The 25,617-nt window shown below is 41.8% G+C and overlaps 1 protein-coding gene across 1 annotated transcript in view; it reads left to right on the top strand.

Moving 5' to 3' along the window:
• LOC125946310 (uncharacterized) overlaps positions 1 to 14,756 on the top strand; it is a 128,260-nt gene extending 113,504 nt beyond the window's left edge. Inside the window, exon 2 of the mRNA XM_049669033.1 lies at positions 14,629 to 14,756. Coding sequence (XP_049524990.1) covers positions 14,629 to 14,756 — 128 coding nt within the window. The remainder of the gene's footprint in view (positions 1 to 14,628) is intronic.
• The last annotated feature ends 10,861 nt before the right edge of the window (positions 14,757 to 25,617 follow it).

Here is a 25,617-nt window from a genome sequence, read left to right as displayed (position 1 = left end):
TTGAGGCCTGCCATTCTAATGACGCAAAATCTTTCGGCGACGTGTCTCTGGGGCTAGAAACCTTCCATCCTTCGGGGTCATTTCTTCCGTGCCCTCCTAAATACACACCACGCGCATCCCTTCATTTGTGCCGGTGTTCAGGATGTGTAACCTAATCAAAACATCAGCGTACATACATCAAAGGCGAACTGCTGTATCTCACTGACCCATCTTGCAATCCTTCCTTTTGGCTGTGCAAGATTGAGGAGGTTGTCAGTGAATACCTTAAAATGTCTACCCTCAAAGTAGCTTCGAATATATCTCAAGGCCATTACAACTGACAGGGCCCTTTTTTTCGTGCTCTTATTTTTATCTTCTGTTCTGTTGAACGTCTACGAGAAATATCCTATTACATGTAGCTGACGGCTAGGTGCTTTAGATTAGCCTCGCTGATACAGAGCTGCCCCGGTGCCACTTAGTAATGCACCAGTGCAGAACTCAAATGGATTACTCAAGTCCAGCAGCACTGAGACAGGGTCACTTGAAATTGCTTAGACAAGTTCTTGGTAGGCTCACTCGCATTTCTTAGTCCACAGAAACTTTCTGTGTGAGAGCGGTCACACATCTGGTTTTAGAGGCGAAATGTCCGATAAATGCTCTGAAATGTCCTGCAAGACCCAGCAGCCCTCTCAAATATTGCAAGTTGTAAGGCTTCGTTTGACTTTATATTTTCTTCATTGATTCCTCATTTGAGCCTTTTAGTATATGGCTGTTCAAAAAAAAAACGACATATATTTGGATAAAAATCACACTTAACGTTGATGTTTCTGCTTCGCTTTGCTTAATGCATCCAAAACTCGTGATAGGCGAAGCTGAAGTTTTTTTTAGTGCAAGAATACACAATTATGTCATCGATGTACATGTTGCAACAATACCCAGTCAAATGTCACATGTCTCGGTTCATTATTTTCCTGGAACAAAACTCCAGATTTTTTCCCACTGCATAGTAAGTAGCCTGTTGTATTCATAGAATTTTAAAAGTGTGACAAATACGCTGTTTTGTTTGCGTTCTTCCTGGAGAGGTATCTGCCAGTACCCTTTACACAGATAAATTCTTTACAACCATTGGCAGACTCCCGTTTTTTTATAGTTGTCATCAATTTGCGGCATTGGAAAGTATCCCCTTTGTCGTCGGCCATGGGGTAAATATTTTCTTCTTGTAGTTATTTAAAATTAAAATAAAATTCTGGGGTTTTACGTGCCATAACCACGATATGATTATGAGGTACGCCGTTGTGGGGCACTTCGAAATAATTTTGACTACTTGAGGTTCGTTAACGTGCACCCAATGCATGGTACACGGGCGTTTTTGCATTTCGCCCCCATCGAAATGCGGACGCCACGGCCGGGATTCGATCCCGCACCCTCGGGCTTAGCAGAGCATCGCCAAAGCCACAACGCCACCATGGCGGGTTCTTCTTGTAGTGTACATTTTAGAAATAATACTGCTAGTGATAATAATAATAATACTGTGATCAATGAATACTTTGTTTAACGTGCCCAGGAACCGAATGGAGGTCTCAGTGCTGGTGCACAGAGAAACAAAAACAAGATGGTTATAAATGTAAAATGAAATGATGAAAAACAAAAATAAAACGCAGCTGCCTAAACAGCTACGTAGTAGGCAACAATGAAGCGGTAACACACAATTGCTGCACCGAGTATACACATGTGAAAGGAGAGATACACTATGTGAAGGCAGGAGAGGAGTGCAGCTAAAAAGAAGGCTCACGAGAAATTGCGAAGCTCGGTACAGAAAGAAGAAAACGCGTTTTGAAAGGTATCACGATGGAGAATGTTACACTTATACAGACTTTGCATTCTGCGCAGAGGCGAGCGTCTGCAGTAAGAGGCAGAGACGTGGAAGAGTATTTGCTCCTTGGTAGCCTTATGCGCAACCGGCAGTGAAACATGAGCTAGTAGATCCAAACATGTAATAATTCCAGGAATGAGTTTGTACAAAAAGAGGACGTCGGTGCGACTGCGTCTGCAGCTAAGGGACGGAAGAGTAGGATAATTACTCAAACTTGAAAAGTTGTCGGTTCGAGCGGTCCGGAAACGATCTTTACATATACTCATGAACTTTTCCGGTACATACTCCATTTGAGTACTACTTGGATTGTTCGTGCCATACCGCACCACTGAGGTTTATTCAAGTAATGGGAGAAAGATGGATGTAAACAATTTAAGAGAAGTGGGGTACAAAGATCTCTTGTAAGTCTGCAGACGCCTCGTGATACTACGTGCTTAAGTGCGGGTGGAGAAGCTCAACGTACTATCAAAAAAAGTACACCGAGTTCACTTAATTCAACAACCATAGCCAACATTTCGTGATCAACCGAATACGGGAAGACGTTATTCTGGGTTTTACGCGAATATTACAAAGTTCTCGTTTTAGCTTAATTTAGAGTCAGCCCATTTAATTAGCACCATTCAGAGAATAAGAAGAGGTCGGACTGAAAAGCGCGGCAGTCGTCAATACTCTATATCTCCTTAAATATTTTGTTGCTCTCAGCGTACACGAAAATGAAGACTTCTGGACTGCTGAAGAAACGTCATGGAAGAAAAAATTAAGAAACGTGGACCTAACACGGAACCACGGGGCACACAACTGGATACCGCATAGACGACAAAATATGATTGATCATTTACCCTCACGAAGCAGGACCTATCCAGGAGATAGCTGTGGCACCCCAAAAACATCCAGTAGAGCTACAATAGCAGCTTCAGCCCGATAGCAGCGCAAGCTTCTCGAGTAGTAGGGGATGATTGACTGTACATCAAATGCTTTGCTTGATCTCGCAGTACACAGCATCAACTCACAGCGTCAACTCGCTGACGGGTGTAAAGCTAACAAGGCTTGTGGTCATTGAGCAGGCAGAAGGAAATCTATGCCGATTTGTAACGCTAATATTTTTTTTACACTGAGCCATAATAGACTGAATAGCTAATTCGAAAAGCTTGGCAATGACAAGACGAAGATGATTAAGCCGATAGCTTGCGACATCCATTTTAGCGCCGGATTTAAACACCTGAAAAATGCGAGTGGTTTGTCAGGCATGCGGAAAAGGGGAATATAGTGAGAGAGCTATTAAAGATTTATGCCAGCACAGGTACAATGATACAGCCGTAAGCTTTTATAAAGGAAGCTATAGGATGCTATCTGGGCCGCAGGACGAAAATGGCCTCAAGCGCCTAAGGCATTCGCTGATGACATTCTCGTCAAAATGTATCGAGCTGGAAGTTACAGCAGAAGAACGCGGCTAGGGGACAATTCTTTCAGGTGACTGTTTTTATGTAGAGGAGACATGAACAGCAAAAAATCCGAACGAAAGTGTCTCCAAAAGTTCGCCAACTAGTTAGAAGCGCCATTATCCAATGACTCAGTGTGTAACGTGCCTTACCTTTTATAGTATATAACGGGGTGATCATTTTTATGTGAAGATTTTTAGAATCCCCTGGTGCAGATAACACAATTCTAGTCCTTGAGCATGATTATTCAGAGAGGCGAACATTACTTGCACAAGAAATCGAAACACATACACTACTTAACAAAAATAACTAATTATCTTCTTAATTACCTATTCTACGGCACACATTGCAATTTACAATTTCTTCCCGGTGTGTTTGCAAGGCGTGTCAGCTTGGAATCAATTTCCGGAATGCCACCAGTTAGGAGATATGCGCCATCTAATTCGCCGTACACGTTCACTGTTGTTCGACTTCCTTTTTTCACTAAACGCTCTATTATACATTGAAGCATAAAAGTAACTGGAACGCCTATGTATTTCGTCCCGCACTTTAGGAAAAGAAGATCTCGAAAGTGGTGTCATCCTGGAAATTCAGTTCAAGTGGATAAGTCCTGCAATCTCACCGCGTGCAATTCGTAAACTGCAATATGTGCAGTAATGTTATTAATTGGGAAGTTAATTAGTTTAATATATGTTTCAATTTCTCGTGAAAGTAATCTGCGCCCCTTCAGATAATCCAGCTCAAGGGCAAGAATTATGCTATCTGCCACATGCGATGTTTAAAAATCCAGTAAAACATAAAAATGATCACCCCGTATATTACAGTGGGACCGCAAGAGGCGGAACTCTCCTATCCATTTTCTAGGCTCATCACTTTTGGCTTTTACGTGGGCACACACTTTACGCTTTAGAGCAGTTCTGAGATCCGCAGAGAACAAACGGAAATTTACATGCTTTGGACTTGTGTTGGGGTTTCTAGTTATGCATACCATGCTGTACGATCTCAGTAAACCGATAGGACCGAGTCTTTGACGTCGAATACACAACTGTAGAGAATAACTTGAAAAACCCAGCATAGTCACCAGATTTGAAAGCACTAATATAATCAATCAATCAATCAATCAATCAATAATTTGAATGTGCTCAGGAGCAACACTGAAGTCTGGGTGCTGGTGCACAGAAAAACAAAAACAAAAGAGCTAGAATAAACAGCCACAAAATAAACAACGATACAGACGTAACACATGATCGAGAGACGGAGAACATGCACGCAATAATAATAATAATAATAATAATAATAATAATAATAATAATAATAATAATAATAATAATAATAATAATAATAATAATATAGTATAGTGATTATCATTACGTATACAAAACCAGGTAACATTGCGCAGTATGCAAACACCAAAATTAGGCAACACTGAAACATTTGTTGCTGTTTGTACACAGTACATACAAACTGTACATTAAAACATTTTGCGTAAATTAAGACTTCGTTTACACCTATTAAGCAGCAAGGCTGTCTTAATAGGTGGATAGCAAAATGACGATGTCGTCAGCTAGCGACTTCCGGTTCGAGGGTTAGCGCTTCTCTTGCTTCGTTCAGCCTGTCAGCAGTTTCTACAGTGCGAATTCCCGCTGTTGGCGAACAAAACACGCTTCAGCAGCGTGTTTATGGTTGGCTGCTCGGTATTAGGGTGCGCGAACTCTTCCGTGAAAGGAAAAAAATGTTTCGTTTTCCATGAAATGAAGCGCGCAAACGTAAATGGGCAGTTGCCGTCAAACGAGCGACCGTGAACGGCGAGCTGTGGGTACCGAACGTAGGAGCCAGAATATGTGAAGGTCATTTCGTCACAGGCAAGTGTTTTGGCGAATAACTTCGTGTACTAACGTTCTAGTACGAATACCCCCTTTTTAACGATAAGTTAAATACACACAGGTGCACCCAGATAGGATCCTCAGCACATTGATTATGTGCCGTCTTCATTCCGGTACAACGAAAAGGCAACTGAGGCTGCACGAAAGAGGAAGGAGAGGCAACGTCAAAATAATTCGTCCACTTTTCAGATACTTAAATCAGTGCTTTATCTCTGCAGTTATACACGAAATGCGTCTCTTGAGAAAAAACAGGAGACTGCGAAGGCACAGCAGCCGACGACATGGCGCGTGCTGGGCACCGCTGCAGACAAAACAGCGGACGAAGCGATCGACTGCACCGTTTGTTATGGGAAGCGTTACAAACAGCCACTTATTAGGTCGACTTGCCACTTATTAAAAACTTTTTAAGTTAACGAACGTTTATTTGCGCTCGACAAACGTTTGCTATTGATAAACGTTATATGACTATTAGACGCACACAAACACGTTAGGGTATTAATACACGAGTCTAAGGGCGCCAACATAAGTACGAAGGAGCGATAGCTCACACCTGCGTTTTGGAACTGCCCAGCGGTGCTTGCATCGTAGTTTTTCACCAAAGTTCCGCAGTATATAAAAGACAAAGCGCGTGACGGCACATGAACGGCGGCATAGACCGCGTCGTGGTCTCGAACCGGAAGTGGTAGCAGAATACGCCGTACCCCACAATCCCTTGCGACAACCGAGATTTTGCTATCCACCTATTCGCATAAATTTAAGGCATACTGCTTAAGCAGTGTAATCCTGTCATTATTGTGGGGGAGAAACATTTTATCGAATTATTACGCTTTATTTATGCTGCAGAAAATTTTGTAGGAATTGAACCATTAGGTGGTTCTGAAAGCTTCTGTTCAACATAAGAGTGTTAGGATTGTGTTCTGAGCTAAATCTAACGCAACTATGGTTTTCATTGCGTTTAATGTGGCTGGCTGGATATTTATATTGCTAATGGCGACGCAACAGTGCTAGACGGAGTGAGAACGGGCAGAACAAGAAAGATGGGAACCGACTAGGAATGTTCGCGTACTCGTATAACAGCCTCGTTCGATATAAACTACTGCTGAAGTGCATTTCTATCACTACTACTAAAAAACGAAAAAAAAATAAGAACTTAGACTTGTGAGATCTTCCAGAACCACAGCCCTTCCAGGGAATGTTTCATCCGAAGAGTTGCACTAGCAATTTTCCGAATGCCTGGTTTTACGCCACACATTTTAAACTTTACCAGCAAGTGACACATACCATGACTCCTATTCCCTGCAAAGCACCAATTTGGTGTCATGTTCGAATGCGAGAACAATAATATAATGCTTACATAATACGATTTTCAGTACTGCGGCAAATAACCCACGGCAAACGTTGTAATTGACCCAAACGCTTTAAATTTTGCGCGCTCATCAGCCATAACGTTGCCCTCTATTTTCACGAAGTATGTAATCCGTGCCGCATTCACTTCTTTCAACCCGCCGTGGTTGCTCAGTGGCTATGGTGTTGGGCTGCTGAGTACGAGGTCGCGGGATCGAATCCCGGCCACGGCGGCCGCATTTCGATGGGGGCGAAATGCGAAATCACCCATGTACTTAGATTTAGGTGCACGTTAAAGAACCCCAGGTGGTCCAAATTTCCGAAGTCGCCCACTACGGCGTGCCTCATAATCAGATCGTGGTTTTAGCACGTAAAACCCCATAGTTTATTATTTTATCACTTCTTTCAGGGCAGTGGGCAAACATTCTACGCTGCTTGTAAAAGGCGTGCGACGTTTTCGAGTGCTTCCTAAGTTACTTCGAAAGACCGTAATTATCCCTCATACAATAAACATTGCATGGGAGTCAGCCATATAATGCCCTAGCTAAACCAAAGCATGGTGCTACGTATAGTTCTCCTACGAGTATTATGCTCTCGAGCTCTTGCATCAGCAATTTATTGCAAATACTGCATATAATCCAAACACTAAACTATGCTGTCACATAACCCATAACTTTACTCTGTTTCCTGACAGATGTATTTCATTTTCATTTCCATTTTATTGTTTCCGACACATTACAGGTCTGGGGAAGGTACGGCTAAAGGCAGACAAGACTTCCTGACCATGGCCCTACCATCCATGCACTGTTAAGCAGTAGCGTGAACATTCTATAAGAAATTAAACAAAAGATAGCAGATGCATTATACAGGAAAAGATTTCGTACAGCAAAATTACCGACAATTAATAACACAAACAAAAAAACTTATTTTTTTCCTACATCGTAAACCAGATGGTGCTTGAGGTCATACAGCATAGTTTCTATGCTGGCGTACAGGACAACAAATAATATTTAACAACATTTTTTGAACGAGACGTTGACATACATTCTTTCTCACATTAATTATCACTTGCGGGTGTTGATTTAAAAACGTAGGTATTAGGTTCTTAAGTTCTTTAGTTCCATATTTCGTTCTACAGAGGGGAACTTGAAAATGTCTATACCTTAGTTTGTATTGCTTGCTATTAGATAAGTGCCTATCCACAAATGCAGACTCATTTTTCTGTATTTCACCATGTATGTATGTAGCTAGCTTGAGGTTATAGAGGTGATAAACTTTTAATATTTCATTTTTTGAGAAGCACTCTGCTGTGTGATCGAGCCAACCGAGGTTTTCTATGTGGCGAACAGCTTGTTTTTGAAGGACTGTTGGCCTTCCTAAGTTTGTTTTGCTCGTGGTGCCCCACATCAATAAGCAGTAATATAGATGAGAATGGATGAGTGAATAATACAACTCACGTTTCAACCAAGTCGGAACCAGATGCCGAATTTCGGAAAACATGTGATTAGACCTGGAAGTGCTAGAATGTGCTTTATTTATCCGAGGAGTCCAATACCAATTTTCTTCGAAAAGTACCCTTAACAAATTTAAATACAGATACCCGTTCAGTAGCACAGGTATCAGTCGTGCAGGTATAAAAAATATCAATGATATAAGGTTTGTTCCTTGGCTTGAAAACAATAAACTTAGTTTTAGAAACATTTATTTCAAGTTGATTCAGAGACGACCAAATTAGCAACTCATATAACCAATAATTTGCCACCGTTTCTAATTCAGCTAAAAACGACCAAAAAGAATAAAGTGGTATCATCGGCGTACAGGAGCATTTTGGGTGTAAGCGCTATATTTACAATATCATTGATATAAATGCATTCGGCTTCTCCGTAATGAATACAGTCCTAATAACATAAACAAATCATAATAACTGTAGGGGACCTAAATGGAACCCCTGGGGTACGCCGCACTTTATCTTCTTCAACTCTGAACAAACTCTGTTATGGCTTACAAGCGGAAATCTACCTGGAAAATAATTATGAAAAAGATTTAAAGTAACACCTCTCATTCCATATATAGAGGAAGCTTTTGAAACAGAATGTGATGCCTAATGGAATCAAAAGCTTTTCTGAAGACAAGAAAAACTTCGACAGAGTATAACTTATTTTCAAATTTATTTATTTATTTATTTATTTATTTATTTATTTATTTATTTATTTATTTATTTATTTATTTATTTATTTATTTATTTATTTATTTATTTATTTATTTATTTACAACATACTGTGGTCGAAAGACTAAGCAGGGGGGGGGGGGGGGGGGAGGGGGGCATAACAAAAGCAGTGAACAAAAGAAATTCAAAGAACACAAAACATGAAACAAAACAAAAACGTTGTGAAATGGTAGAACACAGTAGAATACATAATTATATTTAAAAGTTAACAGGATAGAGCAAAAGTGCAATGCACAACCAAACAAATACGCAATATGAAAAACAGCGCAGTTTATACCATGTGGTCAAAAACAGAAAGGTGCACAGCTCTCAAAGTCAGGATTATCCCCATCACAAAATGCTTCCAACTGTAACGTATTCCATTCATTTATGGTCCGAGGAAAAAAAGAATACATGAAAAAATTTGTGCGCGCAAAGTAGGGTTCGAGAGTATGAGCATGTGTATGTCTAGTTTGCCTGTAAATTCGGTGTGTTAAGTAAGTTTCAGGTTTAATGTTATATTTACCAAAACTATTACTTCTGTAATATTGAGTAGTCCCTCTTCTGTTGACTAATTATTTCGAAAACCATACTGATGTTCGACAAGTGCCGGCTTTCGATCCAGAAATTTGGTTAACCTGATCTTTAAAATTACTTCTAAACTTTTGAAAAAAGGGGTAGCACAGATAATGGCCTGTAATTATTTAGGTCGTTTAAGGGTCCACCTTTATGCAGAACCACTACTCTGGCTACTTTCGTACTGCCAGGAAAAATCCCGGTAACCAGCGCGTTGTTGCATATATGACATAGCGACACACAAAATATCACTAACGCGAATGATTGGTTTCGCTTTGATTTCATCGTATCCGGCTGAGCTGTCTCTTTTCAGAGGCCTAACAGAACTTCACTGCCTGGAGAAAGAAACATGAAGTTGGTATTGTCAAATAATATATAACTATTTAGATCTTTTGTGGAATTATACTTGTAACCACAGCTTGCAAAAAGTGATGAATAAATTTGTTTACTAGCGAAGTGTCAGTATATTCCACATCGCCGAAATTAAGTGTGCTAGGGATCAAACTGTTTGGGTTGCTTTTGAGTCTCCAAATTGCTGTCCATATATACGTGTTTAGGGTCGTTTGATATAGACACAAACCTAAATTTGTAGTATTCAGCGCTATCTTTCCAAAGATCCGAGCCGGTTTTTATTTAGCGCCTAATTAGCTAACACATTTAAATCATTTCCAGAACATTACTCATAAATTTACTCTGTAAATTTGACCTTGGTGCATCATAAGGTTCTCAATGAACACCAGCAAAACACGCACGCTACAATTTTGAACGCTTCCAGTCGCACAAACACCTTCGTTGTAAGATAAAATAAGAGCAGTCAACATCTTTCTGGATGCTGGATATACTCCCAGAAAGCGTATGAGCAGAGTAGACTCCGCTTAAGCGGAAGTCGAAACTCCAGAAAAATGTGTTCCGTTTATCCGAAGTTTCATTTAAGCGAAGGACACGAAAATTACCAAGAATCATTTCATTCGAAAAGAGTCTGAGTGTTTCGATATTAGTCTGGTGGAAACAAAAGTGCTTTACTGCGCTCTGCTTCCAATATTGCAGGATCTTTTGCACGGGGTTGTGTTTATGCCTGAAAAAATTCCCAATAAATCTGCGCAGTTATCGCATTCAATATAGCCCTGCAGACTAAGCTGCATCTCGTCATCAAGTCTGAAACTTTAACGGGCACTGGAACAGTAATATCTAAGCCTTCGTCAATTGAATCATGATCTGCACCAGGAATTTCACCCGTTACACTTTCAACTGTCACTTCCAACCAGGTAACAAAGGCATCATCTCATGTCTCTCATTCCTAGCGGTGTGAACAAGTAGTATGGCAGCCTCACTGCAAAGTCCTACCTACTCCGCAGTGCTTTCTTCCTGCTGAAGGATCATTATAGCGAAGTCCCCATGATGAAAACCCCGCTAGAACTTCGAAATCTGTAATTTGGACAAACTTTCGCGCAACTGCCTGGTGAAGTTCATTTTCTTCGTTATTTCTAGCACCACCATGAGAAGACATGTTTGGCGGACTTGTGCTGTTTCATACGCCGATGCTGTAAGTGGTAGTTCCGGTTAAAGTTCCGTTTAACCAGAGCTAACAAAAAGATGGGTTCTGTTTACCTGAAGTTTGCCAACATTGCTCATAAGCGGCCAACAAAAGTTGATACTATTTTTTCGTTCATCCGGCTTTTTTTGTTTAAGCAAGTTTTGTTTATCTGGAGTCTACTGTACTCGGAAACTGTGAAGGGATCTCAGTTTTGTTCGCAGATATTAGCTGTCCTCTGCAGCATGAAGATAAAGTAACGGACAGGAACTTCTTTTTCAAGTGAATGTACAATAAGTCCAATTATAAGAGTGACAAAAATGCAAGTGGCTTCAGTTACTCATTCGGAACAGCACAATATGATTTCAGTGCGACTTGGCAAGCTCTTGGGTTACAAGATCCACAAAATCAAACTGCTAAATTTTAAAGACTAATGAACTTGAGTGCCCCTCAAGACTAAAGCATCCTCTGGCGTTCCACTTAAGAAGTTAAACGCATGGTCTGCCATATTCGCTGGTTTGTCATAGCGAGTTCTTTAAGCACAGGGATGTATTCGTGAGTTTATTATGTGCAAAATTTCCACGCGGAATTGGCCAATCAGGAACATAAGTAACAACGATTAAAGCTTTTTCAGAGGTGCGATAGAAAAGCGTGCAAATATGGATATTATTTCTATTCGCTTCAGGAACCACATTACGTCCCTTCCTCCAAGAAAGGTAGATGTTCATTATTAGGAACATTATGATTACGAAATGTCAGGCATCGCCACACATATATTCAACCAATGCTTTCAACGAGTCACACGTCCATACCTCTATAACTTTTCTGTCAGGATGTTGCACATGCACCAAATAGGCATTCATTGCTAGAGTGTGCCAAACTGTCTAAGTATAGCCAACGACTCTTAAAAACTAACCTGTTTTAGTCATCACTTGCAATTTGAATACCTGTGCAGCAGCTTGTTGAATAAGACTTCATCAAGTTATCTGTAGTGTGGATGAAAATTTTGCACCGTATGGATGTAGGCAATACCGATCAATTAAAATCATAATTTTTATGCGTGTTTTTCTCAAAATGTGGATGTTAAAATCACATATCACAATTTTTAGTTATAGATAGCACCGCTTAAGCTCTCACATGTGGTATAGTTGTTGAACGTGACCTATCAGAAAAGATTCCCCATGCATTTTCAAAATTCCATGTTTTTTTTTCTATATCTCTACGAAAGCAATGCTGACTAGTCGCAGCAATTCCATATTTTACAGCACAAATATTATGGTAAGCATAAGAAATCATTGGATATCATATGGATTTCTTCAGATGAACTTACAGGCACAGGAAGTCCGTTTTAAGTGCCTTACATATTAAGTTCCAGTTACGAAAGCATTACCCGGAAATATTGCCAAAAAAATTCGGAAGTGCAATGCGGCGATGTATTTTTAAGGGCGTGTTCAAGAACGTTCGATCAAAATACCGCTCCCGGACGAAGGCAGTGGGAACAGTCACGTGTTCTTTTTGCTAAGAGCTCTATTTCTCTGAGCGTGTTTCAGCATCTCTCTCCAACAAGGCCGCACCTCTACGCTCGATATTATAACCGCCTTCGGGGCCAATAAGCCAAGAAGCGCCTTCGGAGAAAATGAGCATTTTTTTTATGAAAGATCATGCCACCACCTCGGTTATGGAAAACAATGCGATGCGAACTAAAACACAACGGCATACTGTGCGAACTATATACTGTCTTTATTTTGCGCTCTAAAGTACCACGAAAGCATGACTATAATCAAGGCCCATGCCAGGAAATAGGACACGTGTATAACCACCCTGCTACAAGCATGCGAGTATTCGTTTCCATCTGCTCGAACGGAGATATTGCCTTTCACCTCGTTTTATCCCCACGCAATGCTAGCATGCGACTCCCGCGAGTGCTCTTCGCATCCAAGAAAATAGCGCGTTATGCATGCACTGCTAAGCATTGCGGCCCATTGAGCAATAGCGTCGTTCTTATCCGTCGGAGCCATATCTCTATAGTCACGGCTTTACGACAAAATACCTGCACATCATAAGAAGTGTTCAACAAATTGAATGACATGGTAGATTTCGCATACATGTTGCGGATGGGACACTATAGCTATCTCAAGGCCGCTCTGATGCAACGTTTCATTATTATGCCATATTAATGGACAGTTCTGTTGGTTAGGGCTTTTTCACATGTTGCATTTTACAAAACATACAATACCAAAGAGTTTATGCAGCCATTTTTTGTACTTTTCTTGCGCTTTGCTTGCCACGCGACATAACGTCATAATGAAGCTAAATATAAGCGTGCAGGCCCGTACTTGCTACGCATAGTTCAAGTACACTTAGGATTTGGATTCATATTGATACCATAGGGCGCAATCTCACTTTCAAGAACACACCTCTGCGATACAACACTGCGAATAGCAAATAACTCTTGAACTGCACCGCTGTTTTCATAGAAAACGGGATGGGTGCGCACGACCTACCGTCATAATAAAGAGCAAGTTATTATATGTATTGCTGTTTATCTACTTTTAGTGCAAACAGTATGAAGTAAACATGCGAGAATGCGCTAACTGATGATTCGCATGATGCTTTTTTTTCTTTTTTCTGATGATTCTTTTTTTTTTTCGTCCACGAGTCCACATGGTAACTGGTCACGCTCTTGCGCCTAGCACGGCATGGCTGTGCAACGTAATGGTTCTACAACGTAATGTCAAACGAGCATCAGTAAATACTATTTTGCTATATACAAACGAACTGAAAATGATCGGTATATCCCCTGCAATTACCGTAATCCCAACGAAAAGCGTTCGAGGTTCGGGAAAAAACATCGGAAATAAGTAAAGGTGCTTCTTGTTTGCGATCGCTACAGCAGATTTTTCCATTACCACATATCGAAATACAATTGGAAATGATGTAAAAAGAATGCTCATATGCGCGAGAAAGCGGCGTAGAAGCAAGTATATTGGTCAAGCGTGCACCCTCCGCAGCAAAAACGCACATTGAGCTTTGTGAAAATTTCCCATGACATCGTTTGGCTGACTCAATTCTTGCTTTTCATTCAGCGCGTTATTCGCGAGAAGCTGCCTTTATCTCCCGAAAATAACGAGAAAAGGGAAGTGATAGAAACCAGGCCCAGCGTTCAAGCCACTGCAGATGCTTGACCATCCGTCTTCAGGAGGCCTAATTGAAAGCGGCTTCTTACTACAGTGCACAAAGACAGCTTCTGGTGTACCCTGGAAGAAAGTGCACACAGAAGTCGAGTCTAATTTCTGACTCTTAAAAAAAGAAAGAAGAAAAGACAGAAAAGGGAATGGGCATCCCGAGACGGCTGCATGCTGTCGGCTCCCTTCAGGCGTCAACCCAGGTTTTGCGAGTTCTACAGGACCGTAAACGCGATGTGCGATGGCGTCGTGCCGCTAAAAGCTCCGTCGCGTCGTCGTCGCGTGAGTGCCGTTTCCCGATGAAGATCGGGAGGAGGAGGAGAGGGAGGAGGAGGTGGGTCGCACACCAAACGCGACACGCCAGCTATACGATGCGTGCGTGTATGTAGGAAGTCCCTTGCGCATTGACTAGTGGCGTGGAACCAGTGGAAACAAAAAGTGGGAAAACGTCAGGGTTGGAGGGACATTCTTTTTAGCTTTCCGACCTCCTCGTTCTCGTCCAACGTCGTGACGCACGCAGCTGTTTTAAAAAAAAATAGAAAATTTTGTCCCACCCGGGGAAAGAAGAGAAAAAAGTAATGTGGTGCCTCACTTGTCTTTCGTGTGTTTCAGAGCCGCTGGAGACCGGTACCCAAGTGCCAGACAGGGGCTACGTTGCCGGCTGTGGAGATGCTCGCTACAGCACCGGCGGTCCTGCGAGAGAGGCGACGCTGACGGCAGGCTCCGCCATCTGCAGGTAAGGTTTTACCGAAACTACTGTTGAAGAACTGCTGTTCGTTGCTTATAGAGGTGATCTATAGGCGTTCCCCTGCAAAATTTGAGGTGAGATCGTTAATACTTAGTTTTGAAGATTAGCCGTACAGGTTACCAAACGGGAAAGACGTTTAATGCAAGTTCGTAGAACTGGAATCCTATGTATACAGTATGAATGCCTTGTTTTCCAAGGACGAACCGGTATTCTTCTGTGGGGAGTTGCGAGAGATGACATTCAGGCGCTCTAAAAAAGACCGTTGATTTCCCTATATCGTAAGGGAACAACATGGTTAAGGCCCGGTGTTTCCAGCTCATCAAAGTGCAACTCTCTGCCCTTTATAGTGTTTTGGCGGGCCGCTAACATTTGGTCGCATCACGATGGCGAAGCAACTGGGCGAAAATTGCACACATTTAAGGATGCAGGACGCAGTGCTGACAACCAAGCTGAAGCTGAACATGAACTGACGCCGTAGTCTATGAACGACTCTGGCTACATGGTCAAAAAAAAAAAAAGCAAGCACGAAAAACAAAGAAGGAAATTACCAGAGTTAAAGGACTCTGAAATTCCTTAATTGCAGCAGCCGTAGTAAAATCGTCAGTCCTTTGTTGTGTTTTCATAAACTGTACCTATTTTTCGTGCTGTTGTGTTACCATGCTCAGTCAGTCCCGTTGTGCTTGAAGCTTGGGCAACCACTGGGATGCTATAGCGCAAAACTGCCAGATTACGTTTGGCCAACTGACGTGAAGAGGTACATTCAGCTGTTTTTATTCCGTATACTGCAAGTAGTATTACAGCAGCGGATAACTTCCTTGGAAGCACAAATTTTAACTGGGAAGTCTCTCGTAATGACGAGCGTACGCAGGGTGCAGCCACTCTGTCGGTCTCTTCCTAAAGGCGCCAATTACTCGAGAACGCTTTGCTTGTGCCATTTTTGACAAAGGTTCAGGCAATCGTGGTCCACAATTTGCATTTCGATTTTCTTCCTGAAGTTGGGCAGCGCACCAACATAAGCCTAATTTCGTGACTAAATCGAACTGTACGACTAAGCTCGACTAAACTGAAGAATCGGCTACACCGTGCTCCCATCGATTTCACAGGCGCAGTAAGCTTTCGGCAAACTCGAGCCAACCGTTAGGCGAGGATTATATTTCCTTCTACATACGGCCCAATGCTGGCCGAGGCCACTTGGCGCAAGCGATTGATAGAGCATTGACTGTTTCCAAACGTTGATCAAGGGTTCGGAGAAACTCCAGAAGCTATGTGTGACACGTGTATGGTGACGAGCATTTCAACCTACCGTCGGCTCGATACTGTTGTCGTTACTGCCTCAGGAAATAGGGCAGCCGTGTGTATGCTTCACGATACAGCAAGGCCTCTTCGAATAACCTTGCTCAACGATAAGAATTATGCTACCTGACACAGGCGATTTTTGAAAATTCCATAAAGCTTAATTTTTAACACACGGTATAGCCTGCAGTTGCTGTCTGTGCAAGGCAGTTGCAGGTGTCGTATTTTTAATAAAGCAGATTTTAATGTTTCGCCACACACAGCAACTTATGGGCCATGATATACGGCTTAGTATGAGGCTCCGGATGAATTCTGTCGACACAGAGCTTTCTTAACGTGCAACCAAAGCATGGTATACGAGCGTTCTCGCGTTCCACCGCTGTCGGAATGCATGTTTATACCGTTGGGATTCGAACCTGCGACCTCATTCTAAGCAGCAAAATACCATATCCACTGGGCCATGGCCGCGAGTTGTAGCGGTTTACGGTGTTAACGGTAAGGCAGAATGTTTTGCTCTCGTACGACTTTAATTCAGCTTTAAATTTTGAGGATGCAGTTTTTTTTTCTTTTTCCATATAACTCACGACACTATTTTCCATTCACTGAATCAACTGCGCTGTGACAGCTTTTGCCACTAACGGCTATTCGTTTCGAGCTGTATATATACTCCCTGCCATTGGAAATACAGTGAACAGAAAAAGAAAAGAAACCATTGACCGAGCAGAGTTTGCGTTATACTTGCGCAGATTATAGCACTGTACTGCCTCACATTTCTTCAACGTCGTGAGTTGCAGAGCCATAACAATTCTTCTGTTTTTCTATTATTATCTGAATATTCAGACAGTTGCTGGTGTGTGCTAAATATTTGATAAGAAAGTAACGAATGTCTACAAAACATAACGCCATGTTTAGAGATATATGCAGGTGCGTCCTCTTGTAGTTGCTCAGAACTCTTGAATATAATAAGCGACAGCGTATAGATACAACGTGTTCTTAAGTCGTTCCGTTATGTGTGTTCACAAGGATAATTTTCCCCATAAATGTCGTTCTGAAGGGCGCTGTGCTTCTGGCGAATTCTCAAAATTAAAGTGGAAACCCACGGGGAAAAACGAAAAAAAAAAACGCGATTTCTTTTGTAATACAAACAACTCGGGTTGGAGTCGCTATGAAAATTTTTCATACTATGTACTTTTTTTTAATAAGATAAGCTTTAATGCACTTTAAGCGATAGGCCCTAGTCGGCATTATGGGCTACTTTAGAGGAAGATTAAAGCTCTTTCGCGATTTTTTATAAAGAAAAAACACTGCACAACGAAAAAACATATTAGTGATGTCTAGAACTTGTTTAAAAATGCAGTAAATTCTTTGCACTTTCCTGGTGCTTTCAAAGAAAGGAATGGAACGCACGTATACGACTGAACACAAGTCGGCGAGCCCTATCCGCTCGCTTCGTGAGAACCTAATTGAATGATTAAAAAGAATTCTTGTAGAATTTCTCCTTCGCATGCAACATTGTATTACAGCATACTGCATGCATTGCGACTTCAATGTGCTTGCCCGCCGCAGTAGGAATTTCCCAACATTTGGATGGTCAGTTGCAAGAACATCGAGTCGCAGTTTCGCAACCAATTCCTTGCTTACTATTGTGTTGTATATGACTCATAAAAAAGTAAACGGGATTAGTCGAGATGTAGGGCTGTGATATTTTCCACGCGGGATGCAGACAGCTACAAATTTTGACGTTTCCCTGAGAAGATCAAAATAACCTGATTTTAAAACTATTCCGAATAACTTTTTCAAATTAGGGATGCGCAGTTCACAACTATAAAGGAATAAATCAATAAAAAAATAACCACAATAAAATGTATATAACTAAATAAATGCCTAGGAAAGCACATTAACGAGAACATTTTCTTTAGCGTGGCTCTTAAGGGACCGAACGCCATATTTGATTGTATACATGGTTTGGAATCGACACAACGCAAACGAAGATCGAAATCGTCTCCATTAAGGCTTTCACTTCCATGTGCGAATACCTCGTCGCCGTGGCTGGGAAGACTTCACCTAATTATTGAATTAACGAGGCACCGCACATGCTACTATAAGGCTGTCCTTGGTAACGGGACAACCGAATACGGTGTAGAATTCCAGGTAATTGTATATGTAGCAACAGTAACTCACTTAAGCAGTTCGCGATTTTGTGAATTACCACGTATCGGATTTAAGATAAAACTGAGCGCACTTTTTTTTAGCATAACGTTGTGTTGTATGCGAATAATTTACGACAAACAAACATTAAGCTTGTAATAGAGTTATTGCAGACTTAAAATATATAACAAAATTTACGTTGCATCTAGCATCCCTCGTATTTTCTTATGGACTCACACATGCTTGGTAGCAACGTATCTTCAAGCAACTGCGTACACACGAGATAATCAAGCGGGAATTTCGGGCACGAGTAAAAGCTTCATTCCCACACTGGACACAGCCCTTGATGGGTATACCCTGTCAGCGACCGATGTGCTCCTTATTCGCGGCCATGTCATTCTTGAAAGCAACATGTGAACATCTATAGGTTGTCTTCAATTCATCCGGGAAATTGACTTTTTATAATTTCAGAATTTCAGTGCTTAATTCGTTCATGCGTATTCTCACATACCACTATGGTCATTTGATGTCTTTAGATGTAGTTCGTTTTTTTTTCTAATGCGTCACAGCACAACATTGCTGACTCTCATTCTGAGACACAAGAACGGGCTCCCGTCGTACTTTAGGTAAAGTTAAGTTTTCTTTATTTTTATTAAGAATAAGTATTTCGCGACTGTTAAGCTAAACAAATTTGAAAAGTGGATCATTACGCTGCAACGGAACAATTCTAAGTATTGTACTGGCGCAAATAAGGTACTATTTAATGCGCATACCATGTAGCAGTCGTGAATTTTGTTCATATGTAGGTAAATGAATTCAGCCATTGTCTAATAACACTGAAGTTGTGACGCTCTCTGGATAGCCGATGGTATCCGCCACCACAGACACTACTAATTGTGAAAACCTGCGGCGTCGTTACGGCGCTCAGTATCGTGATAATAAATGAAAATGTTTGGCCTTAAAAGACCGAGAGTAAACCATAAATGTACCGCCTAAAATTGATGTGAAATGCTACTTGTGCAAAGCATGCCGCGACTTGCGGCAGGCTTTTCGTCTATTCCTCCTTCCTTCCTTCATCAAGACTGCAAATGAAATAAAAGTTCAATGACGTATTTGCTAACATTTAACCGTAATCTACCTATCTGACTGTGTCTAGTCATGCGACTAATATTTGCGCCTTATAACACACAACGGAATCGAACAGTAGTTGGTGCCGTCAACAATTTCGAAGTGAATGCTATATCGGTGTAGTTTGAACATGTTTACGATCAATGAATAAACGTGAACTGTGTGCACGATGCATAAGATGATTAACGATGATGACTAAATGCATATTTATGGGGTCGACTGAAAGACTGGCCAAATATAATAGATAGCCTGAATGGATGATGACAGAAGTCCCTTTCCTGGAAACCATACGCCGACATAATGAAACTTCACCAATAGCCGCCAAGTTCCTCCTCAGCTACTCGTTTAGCTTGTTTTCTCCCTCGCAAATATTACTTTTAATCCACCCAGTAAATACGGGCGCGTATTCAGGAAAAGTTCTTACGCTAGCATTGCTCCTAAGGACTAATTGCCGCTAATCCAATAACTGCTGAACAAACATTATGCACGATTTATGAACGAAAAGCTTTCTGTCGCTTCCTGGTTTTGGTGCGGTTATGTCCGCGCCGTATAACGCCGTCCTTGGCAATCTTAAATTTACTTCAAGCGCCTTGAAAGCAACAACATTTAATTAGGATGATAAAACTTAAGCCCATTGGCCAAGTCCGTGTGTGAGAACGGCAAGTACATCGTGAAATATAATCGCTTGCTTCAAAGCTATGTGATAATCATATACAATATGGTTATAATAAAAGGCTTTTACTCACTAGGTATAATAAAATATCATACCTAGTGAGTATATATTAAGCCTTTCATGAAAGATGAACGAGATCGTATCGAAGGCCTGCCGCACTCTATATATAGGTAAAATCCAACACGATTAATTTATCGCTCCTATAATTTTATTGTATGTGTTATTTTAAAGAACGCCATCAGGACAACGATAAAAACGTTGACCTTCTTTCAAACGGCTGCGACAGGTGAGATCACATGGTTTTGAAAACAGCGTATCGGGACATTCTCGAGAAAAAAAAGTGTAGTATACTTTCGAGAGGCGCTCCTCTGACGGCCCGCAAAAGCTCTTCATTAGCTGACTCATATTTGATGTTTTTAAGCAGTCAGTCACTGCCACATACTAAGAAACATCTACCAGCACAAGTGGCAAGAGTATGCCCTTGAAATAATGGCAAGTGTGGCTAACGGCCGCTTTAACCACACTTACAGGAAATTGCATGCACCCAGAAAAGCATAGTTCACAAACACTTGCGCAACCTGACTCAATTCGAACACCTGGGTATTCCTCAAATACCCCTGTCATCATGCATTGTAAGCGCTTGTCTAAGTTAACTTCCTTCTAATGTAAACTCTAACATCGTTGAAACGAACTTCCCCTATAAGCTGGGCCACAAAATCAAAAATTTTTGGTCTGTCACACTTTTCTTTAAAAAGGCCCTATCACAGCAGTTAAATTATTTTTGTAAGTAATACATTTAGAACTTGATTATTATTGAATGACATCAACAAAACAGTTGGATAAGCTTAATTCTCGAATCTGGTTCTTTCTTTCAAACAGACTTCTACACTTTCGTCGGAGATTTTTGAAAGTTGTACACTACGCCAACGCATACGCCTGCTAACCACAACTATTTTTGTTTTAAGGTTTCTCCTGGATACATGGTGGCTAGCATTTTTCCAACTATTCACTATTATGCAGTCGCATCTTTTTCCACGCCAGCGAGCCTAATTCCCCTGCCACCTAGCACAATGTGTAAAGGATATATTTAGCACTGGAGAAAGTGGAACTAATGGCTAAAACGCTTTGCAGCTCACAGACAAAAACTAGAAAGTTGGTAAACCACTTCTGCGTTATTCCGCAAGGCGGACGAGGGTTAGTTAAAGAGGCAAATTGTCATCCATTCGACGGCAGCTGAAGCTACGAAGGAAAACCGTACAGGTTTCTCAGAAAGCAAGCCTTGCATTAGAAGAAAAAAATTGTCCGAGTTTGGACATCTAGGGATTTCCAATGTATATATAGCTTGCTGTTATGCTCCGGCCCGATGACTTTGTTTCCTATTTAGTAGGCAAGAACGGTGTGATCCTTCGGAAGCATCCATCAGCGTTGTTATAACGTAGCTCGAAAGTCGCTAAACGTAGCGACGTTTTAGTCATCTTAACGGCAAATTTCCCTTTTCACAGCCCCAGCGATTTTTTTTGTCACTTATAGTGACGCATGCTGTCCTGGTATAATTCCCCGTTTAATTTTGGCGAAGTTCGATGCATCTACCACATTCTATTCCACCCTCATTTGTCGCAGTTTCTAAAATATATACTGAATAAATTATTGGTGAGCATTCTCGGTGCATCAAAGCTGCGTTTGTGCGCAAAGCACAATACTGAGATCTCTTTACCAGTATGAAAAAAAATGGGGTTACTTTTTCTTTTCACATTCTGACCGTCGATCGCCACCGTAGGAAGTTATTTAAAGATATAGTTAAAAACAATAAGGAAAGCGCACAGGAACAAATGCAATATTTCTAGCAAGTCATCATCATCATAATCATAATCACTGAGCCATTTTCCGCTAGAAGTTGATTGTTTAGGGCAGCAACCTGGCGAGTATGCTAAGAGAAAAGTCACCAACCCTGGCATCTATAGTAGCCTTGCATTCGGTAAATATATATAGCCTTTTCCGTAGGTCATAAAATTGTGCGTTCTTTCATCCAATCAAGGCGCTTTGTTAAATAATTCATCTCCTTCTCGGACTTTTAGCACATGCGTTCAGTGCGCCTTCTTGGCACAAAGGACGTATACACTCAATGGTGATTTGTTTTTTAAGCATTAGTTGTTCTTTGAGCTATAACGTATATTAGGCGAGACGCGGTGGCTATCTGCATAACAGGCCTGATCGGTGCTATACTAATTCTGGTATTAAGTTTATCACTACTGCTGTAACAGCTCGAGAAACCACAGCTCTGCTCGTTGTATAGAACGATTAACTTCTGACGTTGCGGAGATCCTAGCAATCGCATTCGTTTCAGTGCGAGCGTATATACCTATCTCCGCATATCTCCTGGCACGATATACGTTACGGAAAGATAGCTAATGAGAAGGGCCCCTCGCCCCTTCTAGCTTGGCCTTCCAACTCGGCGTCTCTGGCCTGCGCCGTTGCGTGGTTTTCGCAAGAAAGCCCGGTTTTTCCTGTCTATGCTTCCCTCGATTGCCGCGTGGCTGCGTATCTACTTGTCTTTTGTTGTGTTTTGTTCTCTTCTTTAGTTCTCTGTTTCTGCTCAGGCTGCAGGACTTCCGACGGATAAAACAGGTTTCATTCGACTGCAGAACACGTTCTGCCATTCAAGCAATGAGATAGCGCGCCCGCTTAAAGAGAACGAAAACAAAGAAAAGTTGAGCGTTCAAGGAACCGAATTACTGGTATAACACGTGGGGCGAAAATGTTGGCGGTAAGGCGAGAATGTGGTGACAACTGCGTCGCTGTTCGTCAGATGCATTACCGAAGCGCTGGCAGGTGACAATGGCTGGGGGAACGTCGTTGTGCATTATTCACCAGCACCTCCAAGCGGCGGACGTGGTCTTGCGTCAGAGAAGAGGTACGCGCATAAAAACTGTTATGCATGCTGTACAGCGCACGTTCACATTAAGCGTGCGTGAATATTCGAAAATTTCGGATAGCGTAATGTGTAATATGTTAGATCTCGTGCCATGGTGTCTAGTAATCGCAAGACGGCTAATTGAAATTGTGAATGTTTTCTCGAAATTTCGGGATTTTAGACGTGGACGATAGACACAAGACGTGGACAAATGAACACTAAAGAAGCATAAAGAAAGACACACAGGCACTGGCGCAGCTTAATTGCATCAATTATAACGCCGAACCAAGAATCTCAAGCACCTATATCCTGGTGCAGATGGAAGAAATGTTCTCGATAGTTTTCTGGCACGAAATAGCCTGTTTCCACAAGTTCATAACCGCAATCATTTTACCCGCTTCATTGGTGGTTGGTTGTTCTAATACCAGAGTATAGTTGTAATACCAGAGTATAGCCGCTAAAGCCCTGTCAAAATTATTTTGCCTTGCACTGTGGCGACGCCCTTGAAAGATTGCAGTATTGTGTGCTGTGCATGTGCACGAGTAAAACGGTTTGTACGTGGTCCAACCTTCTGGTGATGTCATACTTCAGAAAATCAACGGCACAAAGGAGACGCGGACAAAGGACACACATGACATGACAGGCTCATCCTGTCGTGTGCGTTCCTTGGGCGCGTCTTTTTGGGCAGTTGATTTCCTGCAGTATACTTACCACCTACAGCTCGAACCACGATATTGCTTGAAAAAATTTTTTCTGAACATACTACGTTGTCACCTTAAACTTGCGTATTTTTATAAGAAAAGAAGTGTAAACCACGTTCTCTTCCATCTTGCTTGTGAGGAAAACCTCCTCATGTGCTCGGTATACCTTTTCTTCATAACCAATTTCACATTAATACGCGTTCATTATTGCTACACCGTCCTGAAAATAAAATTGCATAATAGCGATTTCGCTCATTCAGGATCACATAAACTGCTTTCTGCTTGCACGTCTGACAGAGCTCTGTTAATGAGTTCCGGTTCAGTACTGCATACTTTTTGCTGAGTATCCCCTTGGTTCCTTGGCATAACCTGTCATATGTGTTGTTACTGACGATGTATGCTACCACGGTCAGACTCTAAATAGCATATGCAGTGTGCCATGCAATAATTGAATTCCTGAGCAGCCCGGATCTTGGCTTACATGGTGTATGTGATTGGCTTATCTGTCAGGCACCTGTTTCTGTTCATGCCTTATACTTCGTACTTACTTCGTCTCTCATAGCTCTCGCTAACTTCCTTACCCGTTGTTCCGCGTCGTGTTTTCTCGTTGCGGTTTACCTTCTTATTTGTTTCGCGCTGAGCATAAACACAAGCGTTTAACAACTTGCCTCTCTTCTCATTTTAATCTCTGGCCAACACAGAGAAGTACCTTAATTGGTAGACACACTTTAGGTAGAACAGATTCCTTCTCTCCGTATCGCGATAAGTGCAATGGCTAACCAAGTAATTATAAGGTATGTGAACGTGCATGTATTTACCAAGCGCGGCTCCGAATGTGGCAGAGGCGATGGATCCCAAGTTATTGCCAGTTCGGCTGTCGCTGCCGAAATGTATCCTTTATGCTTGTGATATAGTTAGCCAATGATTGAGGGTCCGTTGCATTCCCAAAACCTTAAGCCTAAGGAACGTCGCAGATGATTCCTCCAAGCATTCCCTTTGTAGATGTGTTCCGCAATTCTACAGTTACTGCAACGCCTGGTGCATGTATTATTTGTAGAAATTTAAAATGTTGAGGTGACCTCATATGAGCGACAGTTACGGTGCTGCACTAATCTCTTCATTTTTCCTTAACAAAGCCACTTCTCTTAAAAGTGGTTGCCGAAACGAGGCTTTCCTTTTTTTTCTTCTCTTCTGTTACTGAACGCATGGCTTCCATATCGCATTCTGTATACGAATTCGGGGCTCTTGAAACATTTCATTTAGCTTTGCGTTGAAGTTTAACAGCGCAGAACTGCGACTCAGCAAAGTTTCGACGAAGCGTACAATCGTCTGAAAGCCGACGCCGGGATCGACGAAATGGACACGGTAGAACAGCTTCCGCTGCGTCAGCGCTTTGTCTTACATCTTGAAAGTGCAGTTTCCAAACGCGCTATATGTTTTAATACAAAGAAAAAGAAAGAAAGGAAACTGCTCATGCACTCAAAATCCTTATGCTTCAGCGTTTTACGTCAGCGGACATAAGCGAATTTCTACATCTAAGGAAAAAAAAAAAAAGAAACAATAGGCGAAAGTGAACGTCTCCAATTTCAGTGGCTTTTGCAATTAGTGCAATGACAGAGAGGACAGAGAAGTCCGGATTTAATTTTTATGATTGCAGGCTGTACATTTCTTCAGTTTGAGGGATGAAGAGACGAATGCGATGGACAGCGGCAGAAAACTTGATCCTTCGAACACGAATGAAGAAAAAGAAATAATAACAAGGCAACAGGGGACAAAGCGTCATTCTTTTCGTGTGAGTATGCCAGTTGGAGACCGCAACAGTGGCATACCAGCAGCGGAGGCCGCTCTCAAAAGCGCCGACACGCACCGCCCTCTCCTAACAAAGCGAGCAAGCTAGCAAGCTAGCAGCTGGCAGGCATTCAACTGCCGCGCCTGCTACGTGGGTTCGGCCCACTATGCGCGCCTCGCCGGAACCTTCTCTCTACTCATGCAAAAATGG

Source organism: Dermacentor silvarum, chromosome 6 (assembly GCF_013339745.2).
Source record: "Dermacentor silvarum isolate Dsil-2018 chromosome 6, BIME_Dsil_1.4, whole genome shotgun sequence".
Classification (NCBI taxonomy): domain Eukaryota; kingdom Metazoa; phylum Arthropoda; class Arachnida; order Ixodida; family Ixodidae; genus Dermacentor; species Dermacentor silvarum.
This window is presented reverse-complemented; position numbering and strand designations above follow the sequence as displayed.